At 32.3% G+C, this 23,637-nt stretch overlaps 1 protein-coding gene across 1 annotated transcript; it reads right to left on the reverse strand.

Annotated features, from left to right (window-relative positions):
• Nucleotides 1–15,352: 15,352 nt before the first annotated feature.
• On the reverse strand, nt 15,353–21,797 carry LOC130962144 (beta-glucosidase 11-like). Its single transcript, XM_057888246.1, has 13 exons — nt 21,588–21,797; nt 21,428–21,497; nt 20,336–20,391; nt 20,139–20,214; nt 19,280–19,351; nt 18,581–18,668; nt 18,165–18,420; nt 17,491–17,606; nt 16,966–17,186; nt 16,614–16,645; nt 16,441–16,528; nt 15,905–15,995; nt 15,353–15,779 (listed from the first exon to the last, which is right to left on the reverse strand). Exons 1-13 carry the CDS (start codon nt 21,726–21,728, stop codon nt 15,545–15,547), a joined length of 1,542 nt encoding a protein of 513 aa, XP_057744229.1. The 5' UTR covers nt 21,729–21,797; the 3' UTR covers nt 15,353–15,544.
• Between the last annotated feature and the right edge of the window lie 1,840 nt (nt 21,798–23,637).

Below are 23,637 nucleotides of genomic sequence, written 5' to 3' on the forward strand. Positions count from 1 at the left end.
TTTGAACCACTTATCATTCTCCTCCTCTTCAAAAAGATTCGTCCTTGAATCTTGTAGGTGGAAAAAATTAATATATGAAAAAGACAATAATTACAAGGAAGATCATTTCTTTTTTTGTTTTTTTTTATTTTATGCTTTTTTTTAAAAAAAATAATGAAACGCAAACGAAAACAAGAATATAAGAACTTAAAGAAAGGCGCAATATATACTGGACTCTTTTTTTATGATAAAAGAAGAACAAATATAGACTAATAAGAATTAATCTAATACCTGAGTTCTAATACCAAATGATAAAGAAATAAACATAAACAAAAAGATAAGGATTTAAACTGAATAAAAAAAGATACATTGAAATTGAAATAAAAATAAAAAAGGATAGATTGAAATTGAGTACAAAGAGAATCACTCTACTTTCTACCCAATTTCTTGACGCAACTTACAAGAGACTCCTCAACCTAACTTGTCAACGCCATAGTTTGGAAGTTGAATCGAAGGGACTCCTCAACCTTTTATCCAATTTCCCGATGTAACAAAAGAAGGACTCCTCAACCTCAATTGTCCACACCATGATTTCATCACGAAACCGAGAAAGGAGGTTTACAAACTTCTAAATCTTTCTCTACTACGACTACCTTAGCTTATGAGGTATTTATAACCTCTTATTAGGTTAAAATATAGAAAAATCCTAAAGCCCATAAACATAAGACCCAATCTAGTAATTAAATAAATAAAATTAAAAATACATTAAATTAAAATATTCTAAAAATGTAAACTAATATCTTCTAAATAATACTTGAACTCTTCATATCACGAACATTTGAAGCACGTATCACTTTGAGTAATGTTCAAAATATTATTGAACAACCTAAGATACAACCTGTAACACAACTTGTTGAGCAAGATATTCAATCCCCTACTTCCAAAATAACAAGGACTGAAATAGATCAAGTTAATATTGATACATTGATGCGTGATCTCGGAAAGCGTCCGTAAATTTGGAATTATCCTATCAATCAACAAGATGAAATCCATAGAGCATATATAAAGTTTGGACCATATCAATTTATTATGGATGAGTACCCTCTTTCTAGCCTTGAAAGTCATCCTCATCGTTTCAAAGATCATTGGTTTAAGAGTTTTTCTTGGCTAGAATATTCGCCAGAAGTGGATGCTGCATTTTGTCTTCCATGTTATTTATTTTCTAGAAAATCAAGTCCATTCACATTAGGAGGATTTCGCAATTTGAAAAAAGTGAATAATGGAAAGGATTGTGCATTTTTATCTCATGTGGGTAAGTCTCTTAATTCTCCTCATAATATTGGTGTTATGTCTTGTAAAGATTTGCTTAACCAATTATGTCACATTGACAAAGTATTGGCTAAGCAAAGCTCACCACAAGTTTTAAGCAATAGATTGCGTCTTAAAGTCTCTATTGATACTGTCAGATGGTTAACGTTTCAAGCTTGTGCTTTTTGGGGATATGACAAGAGTCATGAGTCTTAGAATCGAGGAAATTTTCTTGAAATGTTAAAACTATTAGCTTCTTACAATAAAGAAATGGATGCAGTTGTCTTGGAGAATGCTCCTTAAAATGCAATATACACATCACCTTCTATTCAAAAGAAAATTCTACATGTTTTTGCTAGAAAGGTGCAAAATGAAATTCGCAATGAAATTGATAATGCAAATTTTTGTTTTATTGTTGATAAAGCTAGAGATGAATCTAAAAGAGAACAAATGGCACTTGTTGTTAGATTTATTGATAAGCATGGATTTGTCAAAGAAAGGCTACTAGATGTTGTTCATGTCAAAGATACTACTTCTACTACTCTAAAACAAGAGATTTGTTCTGCATTATCTCATCACAATCTCAACATTCAAAATGTTCGAAGTCAAGGGTATGACGGGGGTAGTAATATACATGGAGAGTGGAAAGGTTACAAGATTTAATTATTCAAGAATGTCCTTATGCATATTATGTTCATTGCTTTGCTCATCAATTACAGCTAGCTCTTGTTGCTGTGGCTAAAGAAGTTGTTGATGTTCATGTTTTTTTTCAAAGTTTGAGTAATATTATCAATGTTGTATGCTCTTCTTGCAAATGCAACAATGAATTATGATCTACTTATGCAACTGAAATTTCTCATTTAGTTGCAACTAATCAAATTGAAACAGGAAGGGGAGCTAATCAAATTGGCACATTAAAAAGATCAGGAGATACTAGGTGGAGCTCTCACTTCAATTCAATTTGTAGCCTTTTACATATGTTTGGAGCAACAACTTCAGTTTTGAAAGATTTGGCCCTTGAATCCCCAAGACTGAGGCAAGCCTAGAGCATACGTGAAACTAGTAAGCAAAGATAAGCATATTGGAGACTCAAGATTTCAGAGAGAGAGAGAGATTTAGAGAGTATCCATGGTGAATATCTTACAATGGTTTATTGAAAGATTAAGTTCTGATTAGGTGCAAACATCTTGAGAAGTTTCTCAAGATTTGTTCCTGAGAAGTTTTTGTCACAGAGGAGTCTGTACATAGCAACTCCAGGAACTATGATGGCGCAATCATACTGAACAGAGAGCGCCCATATGAACCACAGCATTTCTTCAGGAATTTCACCTTTGATGGTGGGGATGATATGATAAGGTGTTTTTGGGTGAAAATGTTGAGGTTTTGCTGTGATTTGGGTAACAAGGAGGAGCCTGTGTAGCCAGTAAAACAGGCATCCTTCAGCTAGGTTCTTGACTTCAGTAGCAGTCCTAGGTCGAAGGGAAAAAGGAAAACTCTTCAGTGCACTGACAGACCATGATGTTTGGAATATTTCTGATAAGCTGAGGCACAGGTTCTACTATGCCTTTGTCTTAAGAAGACTATTTGTTTCCCGTCAAGGGATCCTTTACACCAGAAACAACTTCAACATTGTCGGTTATTCAAAGATATGGCCAACAGATGAGAAGCACTGTCTCAACAATCTGGCCAAACATCTCACCTTCCACAACAACCCTAACGTTGAAGTACTCACAGGAGCTATTGAAGGACTCTCACTTTCATCAGAAGAAGAAGCTTCCTCCTCCAGGACTGTACAGGAAGAATTAAGAGAATTCCAAGCCAATTTTCTTGCTTCATCTGTGATCTATCCTACACCATCACTCTACCAGGATGAACACCCATGGAATTCTCCTGTTGGAGATCAAGCCACCTATGGCTATGGAAATATTGAAGATGAGGAACCAGGATCAAGGGTCTATCCAATACCACCAAGCCCAACACATGTGGATGCTGGAATTGAAGATGATACTGAAGATCAATACACAGAAGGACCACATAACCTTGTGGATGACATTGATGAACATGAGCCCATTATAAAATACAGTCCGTGAAGAATGGGACCCAGCAACAATCATAATGTCCAAAAGTAATTATGATATTTTGTCTTTTATAATCATGTAAAATATGGTGTGACATAAAGTAAGTTTGTCCTTTTATAATTATCAAGAGGAGTGATGTGAGATAAAGTTGTCATAATGTATCCGGAGATAAGATTCCTTCTTATCTCTTAGTAGTGCGGTCCACGTGTCTGTATTTAAGTAGCTTGCTTAAAGTTGTTTGTCCTGTTGTAATGATGGATAAGATTCCTTCTTATCCTCTACTACCCAAGAGCCTCTATATATAGAGGGCTCTCCCATTGTAAAAATCAGAACTTAATCTTTCAATAAACCATTGTAAGATATTCACCATGGATACTCTCTAAATCTCTCTCTCTCTGAAATCTTGAGTCTCCAATATGCTTATCTTTGCTTACTAGTTTCACGTATGCTCTAGGCTTGCCTCAGTCTTGAGGATCCTGCCTATCAGAAATGAAACTGATCCGATCCATGAGAAGTTCCAGTATTGGAAAGGAAGAACATATCGGCATCCATGACGTTCTTGTCATAAGATCCCTTGAATCCCCAATTGAGATGAGTTTAGTGGGAAATCGGGATATAGATGACAAGAGGTATTGGTCCCTTGGTATGTTCTTTCAGAAGTACGTCTGGATGCACCCCGTGGTATATTGGAGATGATAGAGAGTAAGAGAGATTTGAAATATTCATGTCAAACCCTGAATCTAGCCAACCTATCTTTTATAATACAGAACTATCTCTTGATCGTTTACCACCATCTGTTCATAAAACTCTATACAACAAAATAGAAAACCTTGTTGAAATCACCCATGTACCAGAAGACTCAAAGATCCCTGCTACTCAACAACCTCTCATCAATCCATACTCTTTCTACCACCGGAAAAAGCAGTTTAGTATTCGCCAACTCATAAGAAGGGAATCATCACCTCCTGTTAAGGAAGTGATCCAAACTTCCCGTTTACAACAGTGTGGTCTTCAAGCCACCTCTGCAGAACAGTATGTTACGATTGAGATTCCTCAAGAACTCATTCGTGAATACTTGTCACAAGGATATACTCACCTTCACCTTGGAGCCATAAGGTTAATTCTGACCTTACATGGCAGAAAAGGATTGCCTGTCACCGCAAAGATTGCACTTTTAGATACCACCTTCAAGGAATACCAACATGCGCTTATTGGAGCACTTGTATCCACTCTCACTAATGGGAGTGTGATTCTTACAATCTCGCCAGATTTCACTATCAGGCTTACAGATCCGACCCTTTCCCAAAGGATTCGGATACAGATCCAGTTGATTGGTGTTACACAAGATGCCAGTGCTGAACAAGCAACACTCCATCACCAAGTGTTGTACAGAATCCAAGATCACGCCTTAGATCTGAACCTGCCAAACACCACCCATGATGCACTTTTGATGTTCACGGACAAGAATCATGGTCCGGCCATAGTTAGCATCCCAAGGATGATTCCTCCAGACGAGCTTGCTGCCATAGTGCCTTTGGAATGGATTACTAACTATGAGAGAGCCTTCCCACAAAGCACTCCTGACGTCCATACAACAGCACCACCTATGGTCACACGAGAGACTGACGGAACGGTCAGAACAGTCTTTCAAAGGCCAGGAACAGAAGGACGACCATCCTTTTCTAGACAGTCATCTTCCAGGAGGATCTATATGATCTCTCCTCTCACTGTTCAACATACCAGTAATCAAGATGACCCCCCAATCCATTACTATGAAGAAGGAAAGCCAGTCTATGTCTCACACGTCAATGGCCATTTCATATGGGACGTTGATCACAGCATGTGTGACTCAGATTGCGACTGCGATGCTTGGGGAGAATCAGAAGATGAGGACTACTACAAAAAGAAGAAGTCCAAGAAGAACAGGAAGCAGAGCTGTACTGCTCCTCCAAAGTTCTACCCACCAGATGAACCTGAAGAACCACCAAGGTTTTATCTAAGGAAGAAGAAAAAGAAGATCCTTAGGCCTCAATTCTCAGATCCTATTGCTGTACCATGTATAGCAACTCTCAAGCCTTATGAGCAAGAGTTTCCTCCTCTACAGGTTTCCACTGACAGTCAAAGGATTACTCGACGACCATACATAGCCCCAAAAGGAGTAACTCCACAGGGAGTCCAGGCAACTTCACCTCAAGATGAGGTCCTGAATTGGCAAACGGAGAATGCTGTTAGCCAAAACAAAGTCCTGTTGAGAATCGATCACACTTTGGAGACACTCGTCGAAAAGACAGACAACCTGTCCTCACAAGTGTACTCAGTTCAAACCCAAGTTGATGAGCTAAGACACAGACTGACCATACAAGCCCAAAAACTTGACCAAGATCTAAAGACTTACATCCAAACCCATTACTTTGGCCCAGATTTCCAAAAGAAAGACCAAGAGCTTACTCGTATTAAAGCCCAGATCAGACAAATCGAACAAGACCAAGCTAGACAACCCAAGCCACAAGCTTTGGCCACAGACTCTTTATCCTTATATCCACCACAGTATCCCATATACACATCCACTTACATTCCTCCACAGCAGCCAACCATAAATGAACCTGACTATGACAACATCTTCAAGACCCATTACCATCTTGCCCGAAGACTACACACAAAGCCTAAGCCACACCCGGCCCAACCTACAAAACCCTCACAAAAAAGGACACATAATCCACCATGGTCAGAAAGAGAATTTCTCAGAGGAGAAATCTCTGGGGAAAAAGCTGAAATTTCCAAAGGGAAAGAAGAACAGGCACCAGAAAGGAAAACAATCGGAATGATTAATGCAGACGCCACTTCAAGTGACTCGTTTAAAGAAGTAACGTCTGATACATCAGACTTTTCGATTGAAGAATCAGCTGAGGAAGATCAAATTGCAGACCTTTCTGCAATAGCAATGGTTGATCAGGCCAACCCAACCTCAGAAGACGAAGGAGAAGGAATAGTCGTAGAGGAAGAAGATGATCCTCCACAGACTAAGACCACTCAGACGAAGGCAGGCAACCATTATTTCACTTTCGATAACCTTCCTCCTCACAAGTACAGAGAAAGGTTGAATGATTTTGGAGCTTGGATTGATACTAAGATGACCAGCCCTAATGCAGATATCCAGCAAGTACTCTCTGAGTTTGTCACCAGGATGACCGGCAATCTTAGAGAATGGATAAACACACTAAGTGAGTATGAGCGAATGCAGCTCACTAGTGGAAGTGCTACTCAGTTTCTAGGAAGATTGCATAGAGAATTCCTAGGAGATATTGGGATTATCCAGCAGAGAAATTCCCAAGAGTACTATGAGATGAAATGCTGTTCACTCAATAAGAAAGATCTGGAAAAGCATTTCAAAAGAATGCAGGCCAAATACTATCCTCTTGGAGGACAGAGCAATTCAACGCTCAAGGAAGTGTACCTTGCTTCCCTTCCAAAAGAGCTCCTACCAGAGATACGAAGAACAATGGCCATCTACCAGAAGGATATTCCAACAATAACCTTCGGAGAAATCTATCAATTGGCTCTAGCAGCTCTTGATAAACTCTGCAACCAGCAAGACCTGTTCAAACAACTAGCCAAGAATTCTCTCAAACTAAAGGGAGCATGCAACAAGTCTTATCTACAGATCAAGTGCAAGGATAAAGACTCATGTGATTGCCACACAAAAAAGAAGCACCACTCCAGAAGAATCAGACGATCAGATTTCGATCCAAGCAGAAGAAGAAAGTTCAAAGGAAAGAAACGGTTCTTCAGAAAAAAGACTTTCAAGGACAAGCGAACCAACAAATGCTTTCTTTGTGGACAAACTGGGCACTTTGCCAAGAAATGTCCTAATAAGAAGCAGACGAGCAAAAGGGAGATAAAGATGCTTCAATCCTTACAAGACGCTGTCTTAACCCGAGAAGATGAAGATCTTGAATCTATCCTTGAAGAACAATCAGAAGCAGATGAATATACAAAGTATATGCTTCATGATCCTGAAGATACTTCTTCTGATGATGACTACAGACCAATCCACTGTATGGCGACTGCTCCGTCTGAACAACGGATGACAGAAAAGGGATGCCTAGGAAGCATAGGTTCCAAAAGAATTGATGGAATCCAACGACCCCACTTCAAAGTCAAACTTTTGGCGTCCAAATATGATGTGCCAAAAAAGGTCGTAGCCCTACTTGATACTGGATCTTGTGCAACTGTTGTCCGGCCCAATCTGTTACCTGATGAGCTATGGGCTCCTCATGACAAGATCTATACAACAGCCAGCCAAGGAAGATTTACTATTGATCATATCTCCAGAGGAAATATTGGCCTACAAATATTTCCTGAAATGGTGATTTGGCTGAAGGTTCTGGGAAGCTACCTCCCTGAGAAGGATGTACTGTTTGGTTTTGATGCATATTACCAAACAAAGGGAATGTCAATATGGCCTGAAGGACTGAAGTTCAAAAGGAAGTTCTTGCCATTTCTTGAAAACAGAGGCATCTATGAAATTAGCAAGGCTCCTTCAGACTATGAAGCCATCCAGAACAGGTTACTGAAAACTTGTTGTGACAGCCATGACAAGTTTGATCACCCTCTTCCTTTATGGAAGAATGAAGAGTTCTTCATTCAATTGCCCTTCAAAAAGAATGAAGACATCAACCCTACCAAGGCAACCCATTCAGGAATGAACCCTGAAGATCTGAAGTTAGCAAAGGAAGAATGCGCTTCGTTACTGAAGCAAGGACTAATTGAACCCACAACTTCCAACTGGGCATGCCAAGCATTCTATGTGGAAAAGAGGTCTGAACAAATCAGAGGAAAGAAGAGACTGGTGATTGATTACAAACCCTTAAACCTCTTCTTGCAAGATGACAAGTTTCCACTACCAAGGATTGACGCCATAACTCCTCGACTGAGTGAAGCTAAACTTTTCAGTAAGTTTGATCTCAAAGCAGGATTTTGGCAACTGGGTATCCACCCCAAAGAAAGATATAAAACGAGCTTTTGCATACCTGATGCACAATACCAATGGACTGTCATGCCATTTGGACTAAAGGTAGCCCCATCATTATTCCAAAAGACTATGATCAGAATCTTTGAGCCCATACTCCATTCAGCTCTCATCTACATAGATGACATCCTACTGTTCTCAAAGGACGGCCCAACCCATCAGGCCCTTCTGATCCAGTTTACTGAAATTGTGAAAAAATATGGAATAATGCTATCCAAAAAAAAGAGCCTTATTGGTCAGGCCCAAATTGATTTTTTGGGAATGACTTTCAATAATGGTTTCTTCCAGCCTGGAGAGCACATCTCGAAGGAACTGTTAAACTTTCCTGATGACCACCTGACAACAAAGCAGGTCCAACAGTTCTTGGGCATCATCAATTACATCCGAGACTTTCTTCCGGATGTGACGAGACACACAAGCCAGTTGTCAAAGTTACTAAAAAAGCAACCCCCACCTTGGGGCCCTGAACAGACGACAGCTGTCAAGCACTTGAAAGAAGTAGCACAGAAACCCCCACCATTGAAGATTCCTAGCAATGAACAACGCATTTTGCAAACTGATGCTAGTGATAACTACTGGGGAGCTGTTCTCCTTGAAGAGATTGATGGAACAAGACACTACTGTGCGCATGCTAGCGGACAGTTCAAGGAGTCAGAAAAACACTACCATGCTACATACAAGGAGATTCTTGCAGTCAAAAGAGGAATCGAGAAGTTCAGTTTTCACTTGAGTGCATATCATTTCATTGTGGAAATGGACAATACGTCCTTTCCATCCATGCTGGACACCAAAGGGAAGATACTACCAAACTCACAACTTCTAAGATGGAAAGATTGGTTTTCACGCTATAAATTCACAGTAAAACACATCAAAGGAAACCACAACACCATAGCTGACTACCTTTCCAGACCAACCAAAGAACTTCCACCCAAAGTTCTTCACATCCTAGCCATGAATAGAGCTTCACCACCAACCTTCCCTCTTCCAGACTGCCCTCAAGACCACAAGTTCTATAGAAGAGAACCTGGACCATTTCCTTTTTCCCTTCGACCTAGGACTGCTACTGAAGTCAAGAACCTAGCTGAAGGATGCCTGTTTTACTGGCTACACAGGCTCCTCCTTGTTACCCAAATCACAGCAAAACCTCAACATTTTCACCCAAAAACACCTTATCATATCATCCCCACCATCAAAGGTGAAATTCCTGAAGAAATGCTGTGGTTCATATGGGCGCTCTCTGTTCAGTATGATTGCGCCATCATAGTTCCTGGAGTTGCTATGTACAGACTCCTCTGTGACAAAAACTTCTCAGGAACAAATCTTGAGAAACTTCTCAAGATGTTTGCACCTATTCCATTTTGGAGAGGAAAACTCTTCAGTGCACTGACAGACCATGATGTTTGGAATATTTCTGATAAGCTGAGGCACAGGTTCTACTATGCCTTTGTCTTAAGAAGGCAAGCCTAGAGCATACGTGAAACTAGTAAGCAAAGATAATGCCAACAGATGAGAAGCACTGTCTCAACAATCTGGCCAAACATCTCACCTTCCACAACAACCCTAACGTTGAAGTACTCACAGGAGCTATTGAAGGACTCTCACTTTCATCAGAAGAAGAAGCTTCCTCCTCCAGGACTGTACAGAAAGAATTAAGAGAATTCCAAGCCAATTTTCTTGCTTCATCTGTGATCTTCATGATAGTATATTTTTTAATTTCTAAGTTTATGTTTGTCATGGTGTGTGAACTACTTCTCTTCGTTTGAGGTCGAATATTTATTACCAACTATTAAATTTAAAACAATGTGAGTGGATCAGATAGATTCGGAAGAAAACAAAAGTCAAACTTCAAATTAAATTTTGGTTCTCTAAATTTTGAATTTTTTTAAAAAAATAAAGTATAATTTTTTATATTTAAATAGTTTTTTTATATTTTTTTATCTCACCTATAAAATAAATAGTGAGAGATTATATTTTACCTTCTAAAATAAAATTTAAAATTTAGAATAACTTTTTCATAGAATAAATTTATTTTTAATGAAAAAAATTAATTGCATAATCATTTAGAAAATAAGATAAATTATGCGTAAAATAAATAGATAAATTAGTTTTTTATTTTAAAAAAAATTTAAATAATTTAATCTCTCAATCATTTTACTTTTAAAAAATTAAATTAAAGATTGATTTGTCTTGAAACATATTAGCGATTAATATATTAATTTTATTAAAAACTAATTTATCTAATATTCTAAGTAAAAATCAAAGACCTTTTTTTATACTTTATTACACTCTGAACCCCAAAAAGGGAAGAATCACTAGCTACTACAGAATTTTCAGAAACAACTCATCAAAACTCTGGATGGACATTTTTGTTTTGCTATCAAAGACTAATTTACCATTTTTTGAAAACACTAACAAATTGTTAATAACGAATCTAATTAAGATATCACTAGAAAAAAAATTGTGAGTGCATAAGACCAAACTAATTTAGACCAAAGAAAAAGAAAAAAAGAAAAAAGAATACAGCAAGTAATGAAGAGATAGTAGTACCATTGCCGGCATGTGCAAAAGTATCCCATATGCTTGGCTTCCTTCCATCTTCATCTGCTGCACCTTCTACCTTTTCTCATACCATTTATCTTATTTATTAATTACCACTCCATTTATCAAAACTATATCATTAATTAGAGACGAGAAATAATTAAAGAACCTGATAAGCAGATGTTGAAGCACCAAACACAAAGTCAGGCGGGTATTCATCTCTTCTCAATCCATCAACCACTAACAAAACTGATGAACATACCAACAATAACAATAATTCAACCCCAACAAACCCCTGCTTCTTCCACATCCTCCTTCTTTTTGTTATGCTTTGAGATTGTTAGTTCTTTTTCAATAAAGATAACATGAACTTGAACCATGTATGTATATAATATAATAAATAGTACATATAATGCACGGGTAATGTCAAAAGAAGCATATGATATAATATTAAAGTAAACTATTATTTTTATCAGTATAAATATTAGAGAATGAATTTATTTATTATGAATGAACAAAATAAATTGTATTTATAAAAAATAATTATATCTAATACAAGTATCAAATATTAAGTTTATTTATAAATAAATTTATTAGTAATTTAAATTTTTATAACTAAAAATAATAATTTATTAGTGTTTTATAAATACATTTCATGCTAATTAATTTAACGGTTAATTTTTAGAGTTTAAGTCAAAATTATTTTATTCTAATTACAACGATTTAGTTATATTATATTTAAAAATATATTTTAAGAGAATAATACTAAAAATATAAAAAAAATATTTTTAATAAATTTTAATAAAATATTTTTTATGATAATTTTAAAATATATCTTTAAAATACGTGTTAGAAAACCCTAATTACAATTAGTTAGGAAGGTAGAACTTACTGGATGATCATTGATATATACAGAAAGCCCCATTAAAGAGGCACTCTGGTCAACCATTTTTTGAGACCGTTAGATCTTCACACTTTTCAAGATGATGGCATCTTTTGCCAGGCTTCACTGAAACTCACTGTTTTTCTTTTCTTTCTTGGTTTTCCGCATGTTTTTCAGCCGGTGTATGAAGTACAAATTCAAAAGAGACTTATGGGCTTTTCTGTCTTTTTGTTATGGCCACAATCGGCCCAACTCATGAGTTTTTCCGAGTTTTATTGCCTTATTGGGTAAGTTTTTCAAGTTGGAAAATAAAAATTCCCTTCTCGGTAGAGGAGCCCCAATATTTTCTCAAATGAAATTGTATCATATGTTAGTTAGTTAAGGGTCACTTTTGGCATCAAGATTGACGAGTTATACTGATTTAGTCTCTTATTTTTTAATGGCTATAATTTAATTTTTTAGATTAAAAAAAATACATTAATATAGTCTCTCATATATTTTTCGTTACCAAAACTCAACGCCGTTAGTAATGTGACTCAAGTCTTGTCACGCTGAACATATTAAAATGATATCGTACATATTTTAACACTAAAAAAACATTAAATTATGTGATTTGAACAATCTTGTCATAACCTTCGAACGACATTGTTTAATGTCTTGTTTTGTGAATGTCTTGTTTTGTGAATGTCTTGTTTCACTTTTTAAATAATGTCTTGTTTTAAGCATACACATAAACCGTAGCTGGCAGAAAGGATTACATGCAATTCGTGCTCAACGTAAATCGTGGGAGGCAGCCACGGTTTACTCTCAGTGAATGCAACACATAAACCGTGGGAGGCAGTCACGGTTTATGCATGAGCGGCTGTGTGAGTTGGGTGGCTGAGAGAGAATCCGAGGAGATTTGTAGTTTATGGACTCAACAAACTTGTTTACGTTTTAATACGATTTGAATTATATTAGTATATTTTTATTTTTTAATCAATTTAATTTTATATAAATAATTAAAATTTTAAATTATAAAATTTGCATTAGTTTGTAATTTAAAATTTAAATAGATATAATTTAAAATAATAATTTATAAAATTGTATGTATTTGTATTATTGTACTCGTATGATTAATTATATTTATTCGATTTAAAAAAAATAACGGTTGTTAATTTTTAACTAACAAATAAATACACTTATATTATTTTTAAATTAAAATTTTTTAAATAAATTTACTCTTATTATTTTAATTTTTTAATTTAAATAAACATATTCGTATTATTTTAAATAAAATTTAAAATTAATATAAGTAGGTTTATTTAAAATTTAAAACTTTAATATTTTAATATTTTAAATAAACATATTCTTATTAAAATTTTTTAAATTTTAATAAACGTAATCATATTATTTTAAATAAGTATATTCTTTTAATTTAAAAATAATATGAATGTATTTAATTATCATCTAATTTCATCTTTTATTTTTATTTATCCTCAACATTTTAAATTATCATCTGATAATACCATTGAGTGGTATAATTTAATTTTTGAATTATATGTAATAACTTCAGTGACAATCGTTAAATATGCTTATTGATCTTTGACTGAATTTTTGAGATATTAGTACATATATGTGTAAAGTTCACAATGTAATTGTGTTGGATATCTTATATCATGTATTTTGACTTTGGACTACTTCAAATTACATTATAATCATTGAATTATAAATATAGTGGCTGAATGATGTGCAATAATATTAATAGTGGTTGATTATAATAAGTCATGATAATTTTAATAATTTTTTTTTATCTTAATGCGAAATTATAGTGTCCAGATTAAGTATATAAATAATTAACATATTAATTTCAATAAATATCCTTATAAAGTACTTTATTTTACATAATTACAATAACTAACTATAAGTTTACACATATCATTAATTTATATAGTATCATATTTGTAAACTTATAGTTAGTTATAGTTAGTTACAAATATTCATATGAATACAATAATACGAATACATACAATTTTATAAATTATTAATTTAAATTATGTCTATTTAAATTTTAAATTACAAACTAATACAAATTTTATAATTTAAAATTCTAATTATTTATATAAAATTAAATTGATTAAAAAATAAAAATATACTAATACAATTCAAATCATATTAAAACGTAAACAAGTTTGCTGAGTCCATAAACCACAAAGCTCTTCGAATTCTCTCTCAGCCACCCAGCTTCACATAGCCGCTCATGCATAAACCGTAGCTGCCTCCAAGGTTTTATGCACGTAAAATCTTCCTGATAAACTGCCTCCCACGGTTTATGTGTTGCATTCACCGAGGGTAAACCGTGGCTGCCACGGTTTACGTTGAGCACGAATTGCATGTAATCCTTTGCTGCCAATCACGATTTATGTGTAATCTTAAAACCGTGGTTGGCTCCCACGGATTATATAGAAAGTGAAACAAGACATTCACGAAACAAGTTTTTAATTGTTGTAATCAGGTAAAGGTTTCCAAGATTTATTTTATATAGGTAAATTGCCCTATTTTTATAATAATTGTTCATATTCTGTCCTAACACTAAAGACCCAAGTCCGAATAGAATCAAAATGGCTCAGTCCATAGATTGGCCTCCACCTGTAACCGACTTCCTCCAAGAAAGTCGGATTCAACACAAGCTTCACACCGAGGAAGTCGGGATCGAAGATTAGCTGGCAGATAACACTTATTCAAATAAGTAAGTGCCCCTAAAATCTCTCAATCCACTTCCAGGTGACATATCTCAATTTCCTTAAAATAAAGGGAAGGTTATCCTTCTTAAAAGGTGGAACTATTCCACGGTGGTTATTGGTTCACCACTATAAATACACTGACACCCATCAGGTATCTCTAAGTTCCAATATTCTCTAAACCTGCATAGGCTCTTGCTAACTTAAGCATCGGAGTGTTTTAGCAGGTACCACCCTCCATTCCTTCATACTCACAAGTCGGACGGAGACTTCCCAACACAAACCCAACCAGAGGCTTCCTCCTCCAGACGATTGGGCCAACCCAACGAGTCCAGTCCACTAATCTTCGACTACCCATCGTAACAATAATAATACAAAATTTTAAAAAAATTTAAAAGCATTTAAATAATTTTAGTGTTTAATTAATACCAAGTGTTAAAACTACAAATTATTAGGTGTAGACGGATGTATGTCAATATATGTTTTTATATGTTCTCCAACTGTAATAATAATATCACTTGTTACAAAGTTTAAATCGATAGAAAAAAGCACAAAAAATATTATATCTCTTCACACAATATTCTCTTTTTAAGTTTGCATAAATTTTTGCACAAAATTTCTTTTGAAACAAAAAACAATATATATATATATATATATATATATATATATATATAAAAGAGATTCATAGAACTATTATTTTTGTTAGGTATGTATAGACCAGAAAACCTTTAAATTTATACTGGTGGAGTTAAAGTTTGAAGAGAGAAAAGGATGGTGTTAAAGGGTAAAGCTGCATTGGGAGACATATTAATACATAAAAGCTGAAATCTTGGTACTAAATTAAACCAAACCAAACCAATCTTGACTGTGGTATATCATGCACATAAATGTACAAGCTTCAAAACATTCATGATCAATTATTTGCACCATGAATCATGTCACTTTATTATTCTTTGGCATACCATAATACAAACTCATATCACTTAGATTTTAGGTAGTCCTTATTACATTAAATAGCATTGTGTAATAAGGAATTCTTCTCAATTTGCATGGCCACCATTGGGTCCATAGTTCTGTTGTTGAGGAAATTAGAGTACCATTGAGAAGAGAGCTTAGGTTGTCTCCTCAAAGTGGGGTCATTCAAATCAATGTAATAAAGCCCAAAAGTTGATTCATATCCACCCAATAATTCAAACACATCCATGAAAGACCATACAAAATAGCCTCTTATATCATGTCCATTCCTTACAACATCACAAAAATAATATGATTAGAAATTATCATTGTTGATGAAAAATTGAATTAGCAAAGGTTGTATAATTTTTTATGGAAAAAGAAAAATGGATGCTAAAAATGAAAATGGAAGTACCTTAGCATATCAAGTATGCTACCAATGTATTCTTGTAAATACTTTATTCTTGGCCAGTCCTCCAATGATGAATTTCTGTGTGTTTGTAGACCTGTAAAGTCCAAAGTTTTATTATAAATTATATCACTCAAGGATATATAGAAAATTATTGCTTTGGTTTTGTTGACAAAAGAATTGGAAGCTTTTGAGATGTTGATGTCATGAAGACACAATAAACAATGGAAATCAGGGCAAATTACTCTTATTGATCTATTAACGTTTGGTGAAATTCAATTTGACTTGTAAAAAAAAAATTAATAATAATAATAATAATAATAATATACCTATATCCTTATAGTTTATAATTTATATACTAAAGATTCTGATAAACATAACACAATATTTTCTTAAGATCAGAGAAGCCAACGTGATTTGATAAATAGAAGAGTGTCACGGTAAATTTCATAAGATGTCAAAATTAAAGAGGTAATGTAAATTGTCCTTAAAAATTAAACATATTAGATGGGAGTAGATAGAGAAGAGAAAGAGAGACGAACCATTTTCGTGAATATAAATTGGAAAATCTCCATAAATATTCTTCAGTGAGTCAAGCAATCCTTCCAAAGTCCATGGAATAATCTGAGCCTGAACCAAACAATTAGCTAGTTAGTATACAAGTGTAAAACATTGGTATAAGAATTATTGTACTAAGTTCCAACGCTACTATTACCTCATCCTTAGATGTTTCTTCTGAGGTATAAGCTACATCCAAAAATAACATAATTAGATGTTGAGTAAATAAATATTTTTGTCACCCGAAAGATTTTAATTTTGACAAAGTAAAACTTAATTGTTGGTTTTGATAACAAATCAAACTTTTAAATGTCAGTTCATGGTTTAAACGTCCAAAATGACCGGTTAACGATTAGTCTATTTTGTCAAAAACAAAGATTGAAATCCGTTTTGTTAAAATCAAAATCTTTGGAGTGTCAAAATAATTATTTACTCAGATTTTTTTTTCTTAATTAAATAAATAGATGATAACTTAAGGATCAAGTAAATAGAATATAGTATAAACTTACCCGTAAGTTCCACAGCCATATCTGCTGTATAATCTCTATCCTTTATATATAGGCTTCTAGGATTGTCCTTAACAAAATATGAATAGTAAAAATTTATTCCTACGAAGTCAATTGAGCCCTTCACCAAATTTGATTCGCTTTTTGTGAATATTGGAAGCCTTGAACCAACATTCTTTTTCATGGTTTCAGGGTAATCTCCAAAAATAAATGGACTCAAAAACCTACAATCATAAAATACGGACAAAACAAATTAAATTAGGAAATCTAAAGAGAAAAGGCTATGTTTTAGCCTTGGAGGCTTATATGACAATTGACACATTAAAAACAAATATAATTATAATCAGAAGAAAGTTTAAGAGCCAGTAATTTTAATTTATACAGTCGACACTTTTAGTCAATAGCTCAACACTTTTAGTTCAGCAATCCAGAACCATATTTTTGTCAACACTTTTAAATTTTACTGACTAAAAACAATAAATTATAGTAATTCATGAAGCATTGCTCTTATAATAATATCTTACTTACCACCCAAGAAAGAAGTCTTGAGCCCTCTGAGCAGCAATTATATCTTCACTAGTATTTGTTAAAGGAACAAAACCAAAAGCAAGGAGATTAAACCCAATAAATCCATGTTGCTTGTCCTGCATTAATCATAGGAAGTTTGATAGTTAATTTATGTGATGTGAGACTTTCTTGCAACATGTATGGAGCTGATTTATTTAGCTAGCTTAGCTGTAAAGTTAGTTAGTGGTTAGTTGCAGTTGGTTAATGCTTATAGTTAGTTAGTTATTTAACACGTGAGTGCAATTGTGTATAGCTGATATATAAGTGAAGTGAACATGTATAGCGAGTAAGCTAATTAATCCGTCACATGAGTGGCTGCATGCACAAGACGGGATTCAAACCCCCACACTTACTTAAGCAGAATAGTAAATCAACCAATCTAACTTGGTTTATAGAATAGTGGTATTTAAAAGTAAGGTCTTACTTTTAAAATCTTATAACTTTTTGTATAATGCCGAATTTATTATGTGGTGTCACAAAATCAAATTGAACCGATATAATTCAATCACTAAATAAATTGTTCTTGGATGAGGTTCTGGAATTTGATCTAACCATTGCCTTGTGTAGTAATATTTTAAATTGTCACCAAATTTAGAAGGAAGGCCAAGATGAATGAAATAGTAGACACTAGTTACCTGGTACTTGTTCCTATACAATGTTGCAGCTGATGCATGAGCTAACAACATATTATGTGTTACCAAATATGGCTCAGTTGAAGAATTTCCCTTAGAGCAATTAAATATAGAGGAAGGTGAACAATGTTGAGGTGGTAAGAATCCTATATCATAGCCACCTTGTGAAAAAACATTTCCTTCATTAATTGTCGTCCAATGTTTGACTCTGTCTCCAAACTCTCTAAAGCACACATTTGCAAATGCTGTGAAGTCTCTTCTACAAGAATATATATGCAAGTGTACAGAACAATGTGTTAGTAATGTACAAATTACACAAAACATAAATAATTTAAGATTTAAATTTTGGTTCTTTCGTAAATTAAGATGATCATGCAATTATGCAAATTAATTGGATATTTGAAGTTAGGGAACCATACACAATTTTTTTATTAACCCATCCTCCATATTCATCCTCAAGAGTTTGTGGTAAGTCCCAATGATATAATGTAACATGTGCTTGAATTCCTACAAGAACAACAGAAAAGACAATAAATAAAGAGCAATGCTAGAGGGCTAGCAACTTTTGTGATTATTAACCATCAACTAGTCATCAATGATGATTTGATAGTGTGAGATTGGTGTGAGATTTCATCCAATAGTTCACCTTTCTCTGCTGGTGCCAAAATTCAATAGAATTGCTGGCCCCTAGACTTTCCCATAAAGAAATAATGAAAGGACTTGCCTTAGTTATTAATTACTAACGTATGTTTAAAATCCATGTTAACACAATTAATTATAAAACTTTTATAGAAAATATATAAAACATTAAAATTTAAATATAAATATTTAACTATCTTGTGTCATAAAAACATATTTTAATAGTCTAATAATAGATTTTTTTTAATTTTTTATGTATTTAATGTATTGAAAATATAAAAATTATTTTTTTAATGTTGTATAATTTTTAATAAAATATATTTTGTTAGGGTGTTTCTAAAGTATATTCTTATGACATATATTAACAAGATCCTTAATATATTTGGTAAATAAAAAATTTAAATAATAATTATAGCGCTTACTTTTAACTAAATCTTTAAAATATTAGTATAAACTAAAGATATAGTTTGCACACTAACCTTGACTTATCAGTTCGTTGATAAGATTGTTGTAATATTGTAATCCCTTTTGATTGATCGGGCCTTTCCCATCTGGTGGTAATTGAAATTTAGAACTCAGAGCAAAAATAGCCAATAAATAAACAATAATATAATATTCATTTTGGTATAAAGTAATTAAGTTCTATTTATAAAATATGTTTTTGCCCAAAATAAATATTTATTTAAAAAATTAGACAATATTAATCAAATTTGTATACTAATAATCCTATTAAATGAATGAGAAACAATAAATAGGTGAAAAGAAAGTAGATATAAAAAAGATAGTAATTTTTATATCATGAATCTAATTTATTTAAAATCAAAATATTTCTAAATCAATTCCATATTTTTGTGCGTGATTAATTTTGCATTTGTTCTGAGCCGGAGGGGAAGTAACGTCTTTTTTATGAAGTAGAAAGATTCATTCATTATTCATGACACACCATAAATAAAAAAAAATATTTAGTAACCAAAAAAAATTATTCAAGCAAAAATTTATCTTATTTAATATTTATTAATTAAAATAAATTTTGATTTTTTTTGTCATACTAGCATTACCGAAATTAAAATAAGTGAACATTTAATACAAAGAGCACTTGACATAAATTATTTTAGGCATTATATTATTGATTTTGATAATACTAGAAAGAAAAAAAATAACCAAAACTTGTCTTTTTAATATTTATTAATTATTACAATAATTAATAAATACTAAATAAAGTAAGTTTTGACTAATTTTAACTAATTTTTTTTTATTATCAAATATTTTTATATTGATTTTTGTTATAAAATCATTTATCTTAAAAATTTAAATCAATAAAAAGGATAATTTGATAACCTGGAATAAGTCTTGACCAAGATATCGAAAATCTGTAGGCATCTAATCCCATTTTTGCCATGAGTTGGACATCTTCCTGTTTAATTTTTATTGAATATAAAGTATTATTAGTCATTAATAATTTATCAATCTAAACTATATTATATATCAATGATATAATTAATGTTGTCATGGTATAATAATAATAACGCACTCACCTTATATTTGTGATATTGATCGCATGCAATGTCTCCATCACCCTTGTACATATTTGCTGTATGGAAATTTAATTTGAAAAGTGGTAATTTATTATTGCAAGGGTACTAAGACTTTTGCAACATGTTGAGTTCTAGCAAAATTATAAAAGCTTATAAGATTTTACATCGATCTATCACATATGAATGTATATTCAAAACCATATGCATGTATTCTTTCTCAGGCTACATAAACTCCCATAATTTTTTCAAAACGAACGATAACAAGAGACTCTTAACTTGTTTGTTGGGCTATTTTTATTTTTATTTTATTTTTAAGTATTAATATAAATTATTATATTCAAATATTAAAATTATCATGGATATTATAAAATATGTATTGTATGTTGGTTTGTTAGTTGCATTTTTTAGTGAAAGAGAGACACATATGTGACATAATAAATGAAAATAATTATAATTCAATAATTAAAAAATATTAAAAAATAATATAATCTGAAACTATTAAATATATATCACATTAATCGGTTTGTCAAATATAGTCTCTTTATTCAATGTTTTTTCTAATATTTTTCTTTTAATTTATTTAAAAAATATATAATAAAACATTAAACTTTACAAAATAATTGAAAAAAAAATTGATATGATCTTACTCCTATACAAAAGAGTATACTCTTTTTATATATACCGTATATTTTTTCTTTTAAAGTCTGAACTGGAATCCTGCATAAATCTCACAATTGAGTGACACCAAAAAAAAGTTCTCACATTTGAATTATTGAATCTGTGGTCCCAAGGTGTTAATTTGTAATCAGAAGTCATCTGAAGTGTGTGTGTGTTTGATTGTTGACCACAAAGAAAACTAGAAGTATAGATATGTGCGTCATTGAGTACATCACATCAAGAAAACTAGAAGTATATAACATAGTATTGGATCGAATAAATTAATTTTTGATTAAAAAGACTTGATTAATAATTTTTTTAGAGTATTAGATAAATTGGATTTTAAATTTTTTAAAATTTTAAATATTTTAATGTCTCAATTATATTATTCTTTAAAAAAATAAAGATATAAAATAAATAAAGAGATAGTAGTACCATTGCCGGCATGTGCAAAAGTATCCCATATGCTTGGCTTCCTTCCATCTTCATCTGCTGCACCTTCTACCTTTTCTCATACCATTTATCTTATTTATTAATTACCACTCCATTTATCAAAACTATATCATTAATTAGAGACGAGAAATAATTAAAGAACCTGATAAGCAGATGTTGAAGCACCAAACACAAAGTCAGGCGGGTATTCATCTCTTCTCAAACCATCAACTACTAACAAAACTGATGAACATACCAACATTAATAATAATAATTCAACCACAACAAATCCCTTCTTCCACATCCTTCTCCTTCTTGTTATGCTTTGAGATTGTTAGTTCTTTTGGAATAGAATACCTATAACATTTTGAAGCTAGCATGTATATAGTAATAAATATATAATGCATGGTTAATGTCAAAAGAAGCATATAGTATAATATTATTATTCTTGTGGACACAGTGTTATTGTTGACACTTGCTAGGAACATAAAGAAACACCTATGCTTTTATTGGTCAGCCGGCCCTATGCTGGAATATTTGAATAGCATCTCATTCTCTTTTAATTTTCTTTTTTTGTTTTCTCCACTCTCCAGTTCTTTCTATACGACAATTACACTATTAAAGTGTCGAGAGGTGTCATTCATTTGTTTTATTTCTATTTCAAGGGCTCCAGAAGTGGACGTGTATTAAAGTCTCTGGTAATTTTTTCCTATTCAAAGAGACAATAATTTTAAAAAAGTAACCATAGTTCTAGAATTGATTTGAATAAAACTTGTTTTTCTAGGATGATGATGTAAGCATGTTTAGTGAACCTATATAATAATATTGCTTTATTTCATTTAAAAATATTATGTGTCTATATATATGAAGTGTATATATAATATTTTATGAATTCTCTATTTTCTGTTGAATAAAATATAAATTTTATTGAACATTTCAAATTATAAAAAGAGTTTTAGATATATCAAAAATATCGATGTTTCAATTATTTTTAATCGTTGATTTAAATTATAAAAAATATATATAATATATATTAATTAAAATTTCGATTAAAATAATTGGAATACTGCCGATATTTTTAGTATACCTGATAACTTTCCATATATATACACACCACATACACAACTATTTTATTCAAAATGGGCTCTTGGAAATTGGAAACATGACACAGTTTTTGTCAGTGTGCATGTGATGGAATTGTTGAGCAGTTCAACTGCAATTTTAACTCTCCATTTTTCCTTTTCACGGATCTTATATTAATAACTTCACAAAATATATACAAACAATGTAGCGCTATTTCACTACACTACTAAGGACTGAGATAAAATTTATCTATCTTGTTGATTTAGGTGAGTTTTGTAAAAAATAGATTAAATATAAAAAAATAATAATTAAGATGAAAAATTTATGATAAATATACTTATAAAAAAATATTTTTATTAATGATAAATAAATAATACAAAAATTAATAATAAAAAATAAAAGTAAAAAATAAGTGTTGAGATCTCTATTAATGTCACAAGAAGATGAAAAGATGAATTTTTTAATTTCTCTGTTTTCAGAAAAAAAAAAGTCTAGAAGAAGGTCAAAGTGAAAAATGAAGGTAAAGATGAAGTCGAAGGTGAAGGTCCTTTTTATAGTGTAAAATCAAGACAAAGAGGAAATCTATTGTCCAATAGTTTTAGTCGGATATTTGGTTTATTCTTTTTTATCCCAAATATCTTTTGGTATTTTTGTCATTTAAGTCTTTTCAACTGTTTAATGGAGGAAGTTGATTCCCACAAATTAAACTAAAGCTCCTGACATGTGACATTAGTGAAGGAACATCTAGTTTGGTTTTCTTTCAACTAGATGACGCTTTTTACACTCTAAATCTAACCAATCCACCTCCACCAATATAGTTTTCACTGAAGAGAAATTCAACTCCTCAATGTGTTCTTTTGGGTTCTATCCTTTTACCCAATACCTTTAAGAGGAACTTAACTCTTTTTTGACCATGTTTTTAGGTCATTGTAAAAATTATTTATGTACAAAAAAGGTTTATATTTTTAGTAGAGAATCATAAGTCTCATGCAGTCTTTGAGGATACAAAGTATTCTCTCAAGTTGTATTGAACTTTTTGTACTCAACAGAATTATACAATTTTTTTTTTAAAACAAAATATCAACATAATATTTTTTTTTGAAAAAAATAGATTATAACTCTAAAGAATT

The sequence above is a fragment of the Arachis stenosperma genome, chromosome 2 (genome assembly GCF_014773155.1).
Source record: "Arachis stenosperma cultivar V10309 chromosome 2, arast.V10309.gnm1.PFL2, whole genome shotgun sequence".
Taxonomy (NCBI): domain Eukaryota; kingdom Viridiplantae; phylum Streptophyta; class Magnoliopsida; order Fabales; family Fabaceae; genus Arachis; species Arachis stenosperma.

Excerpts from the sequence above, each read along its gene's own strand:
- LOC130962144 (XM_057888246.1), bottom strand. The coding sequence starts at position 21,728 with ATGTGGAAGAAGGGATTTGTTGTGGTTGAATTATTATTATTAATGTTG. Across the intron at positions 20,392-21,427 it reads TTTTGCACATGCCGGCAATG|CAAATATGTACAAGGGTGAT; the intron begins GTACTACTATCT and ends ATTTCCATACAG. Across the intron at positions 18,669-19,279 it reads CAACGAACTGATAAGTCAAG|GAATTCAAGCACATGTTACA; the intron begins GTTAGTGTGCAA and ends TTGTTCTTGTAG.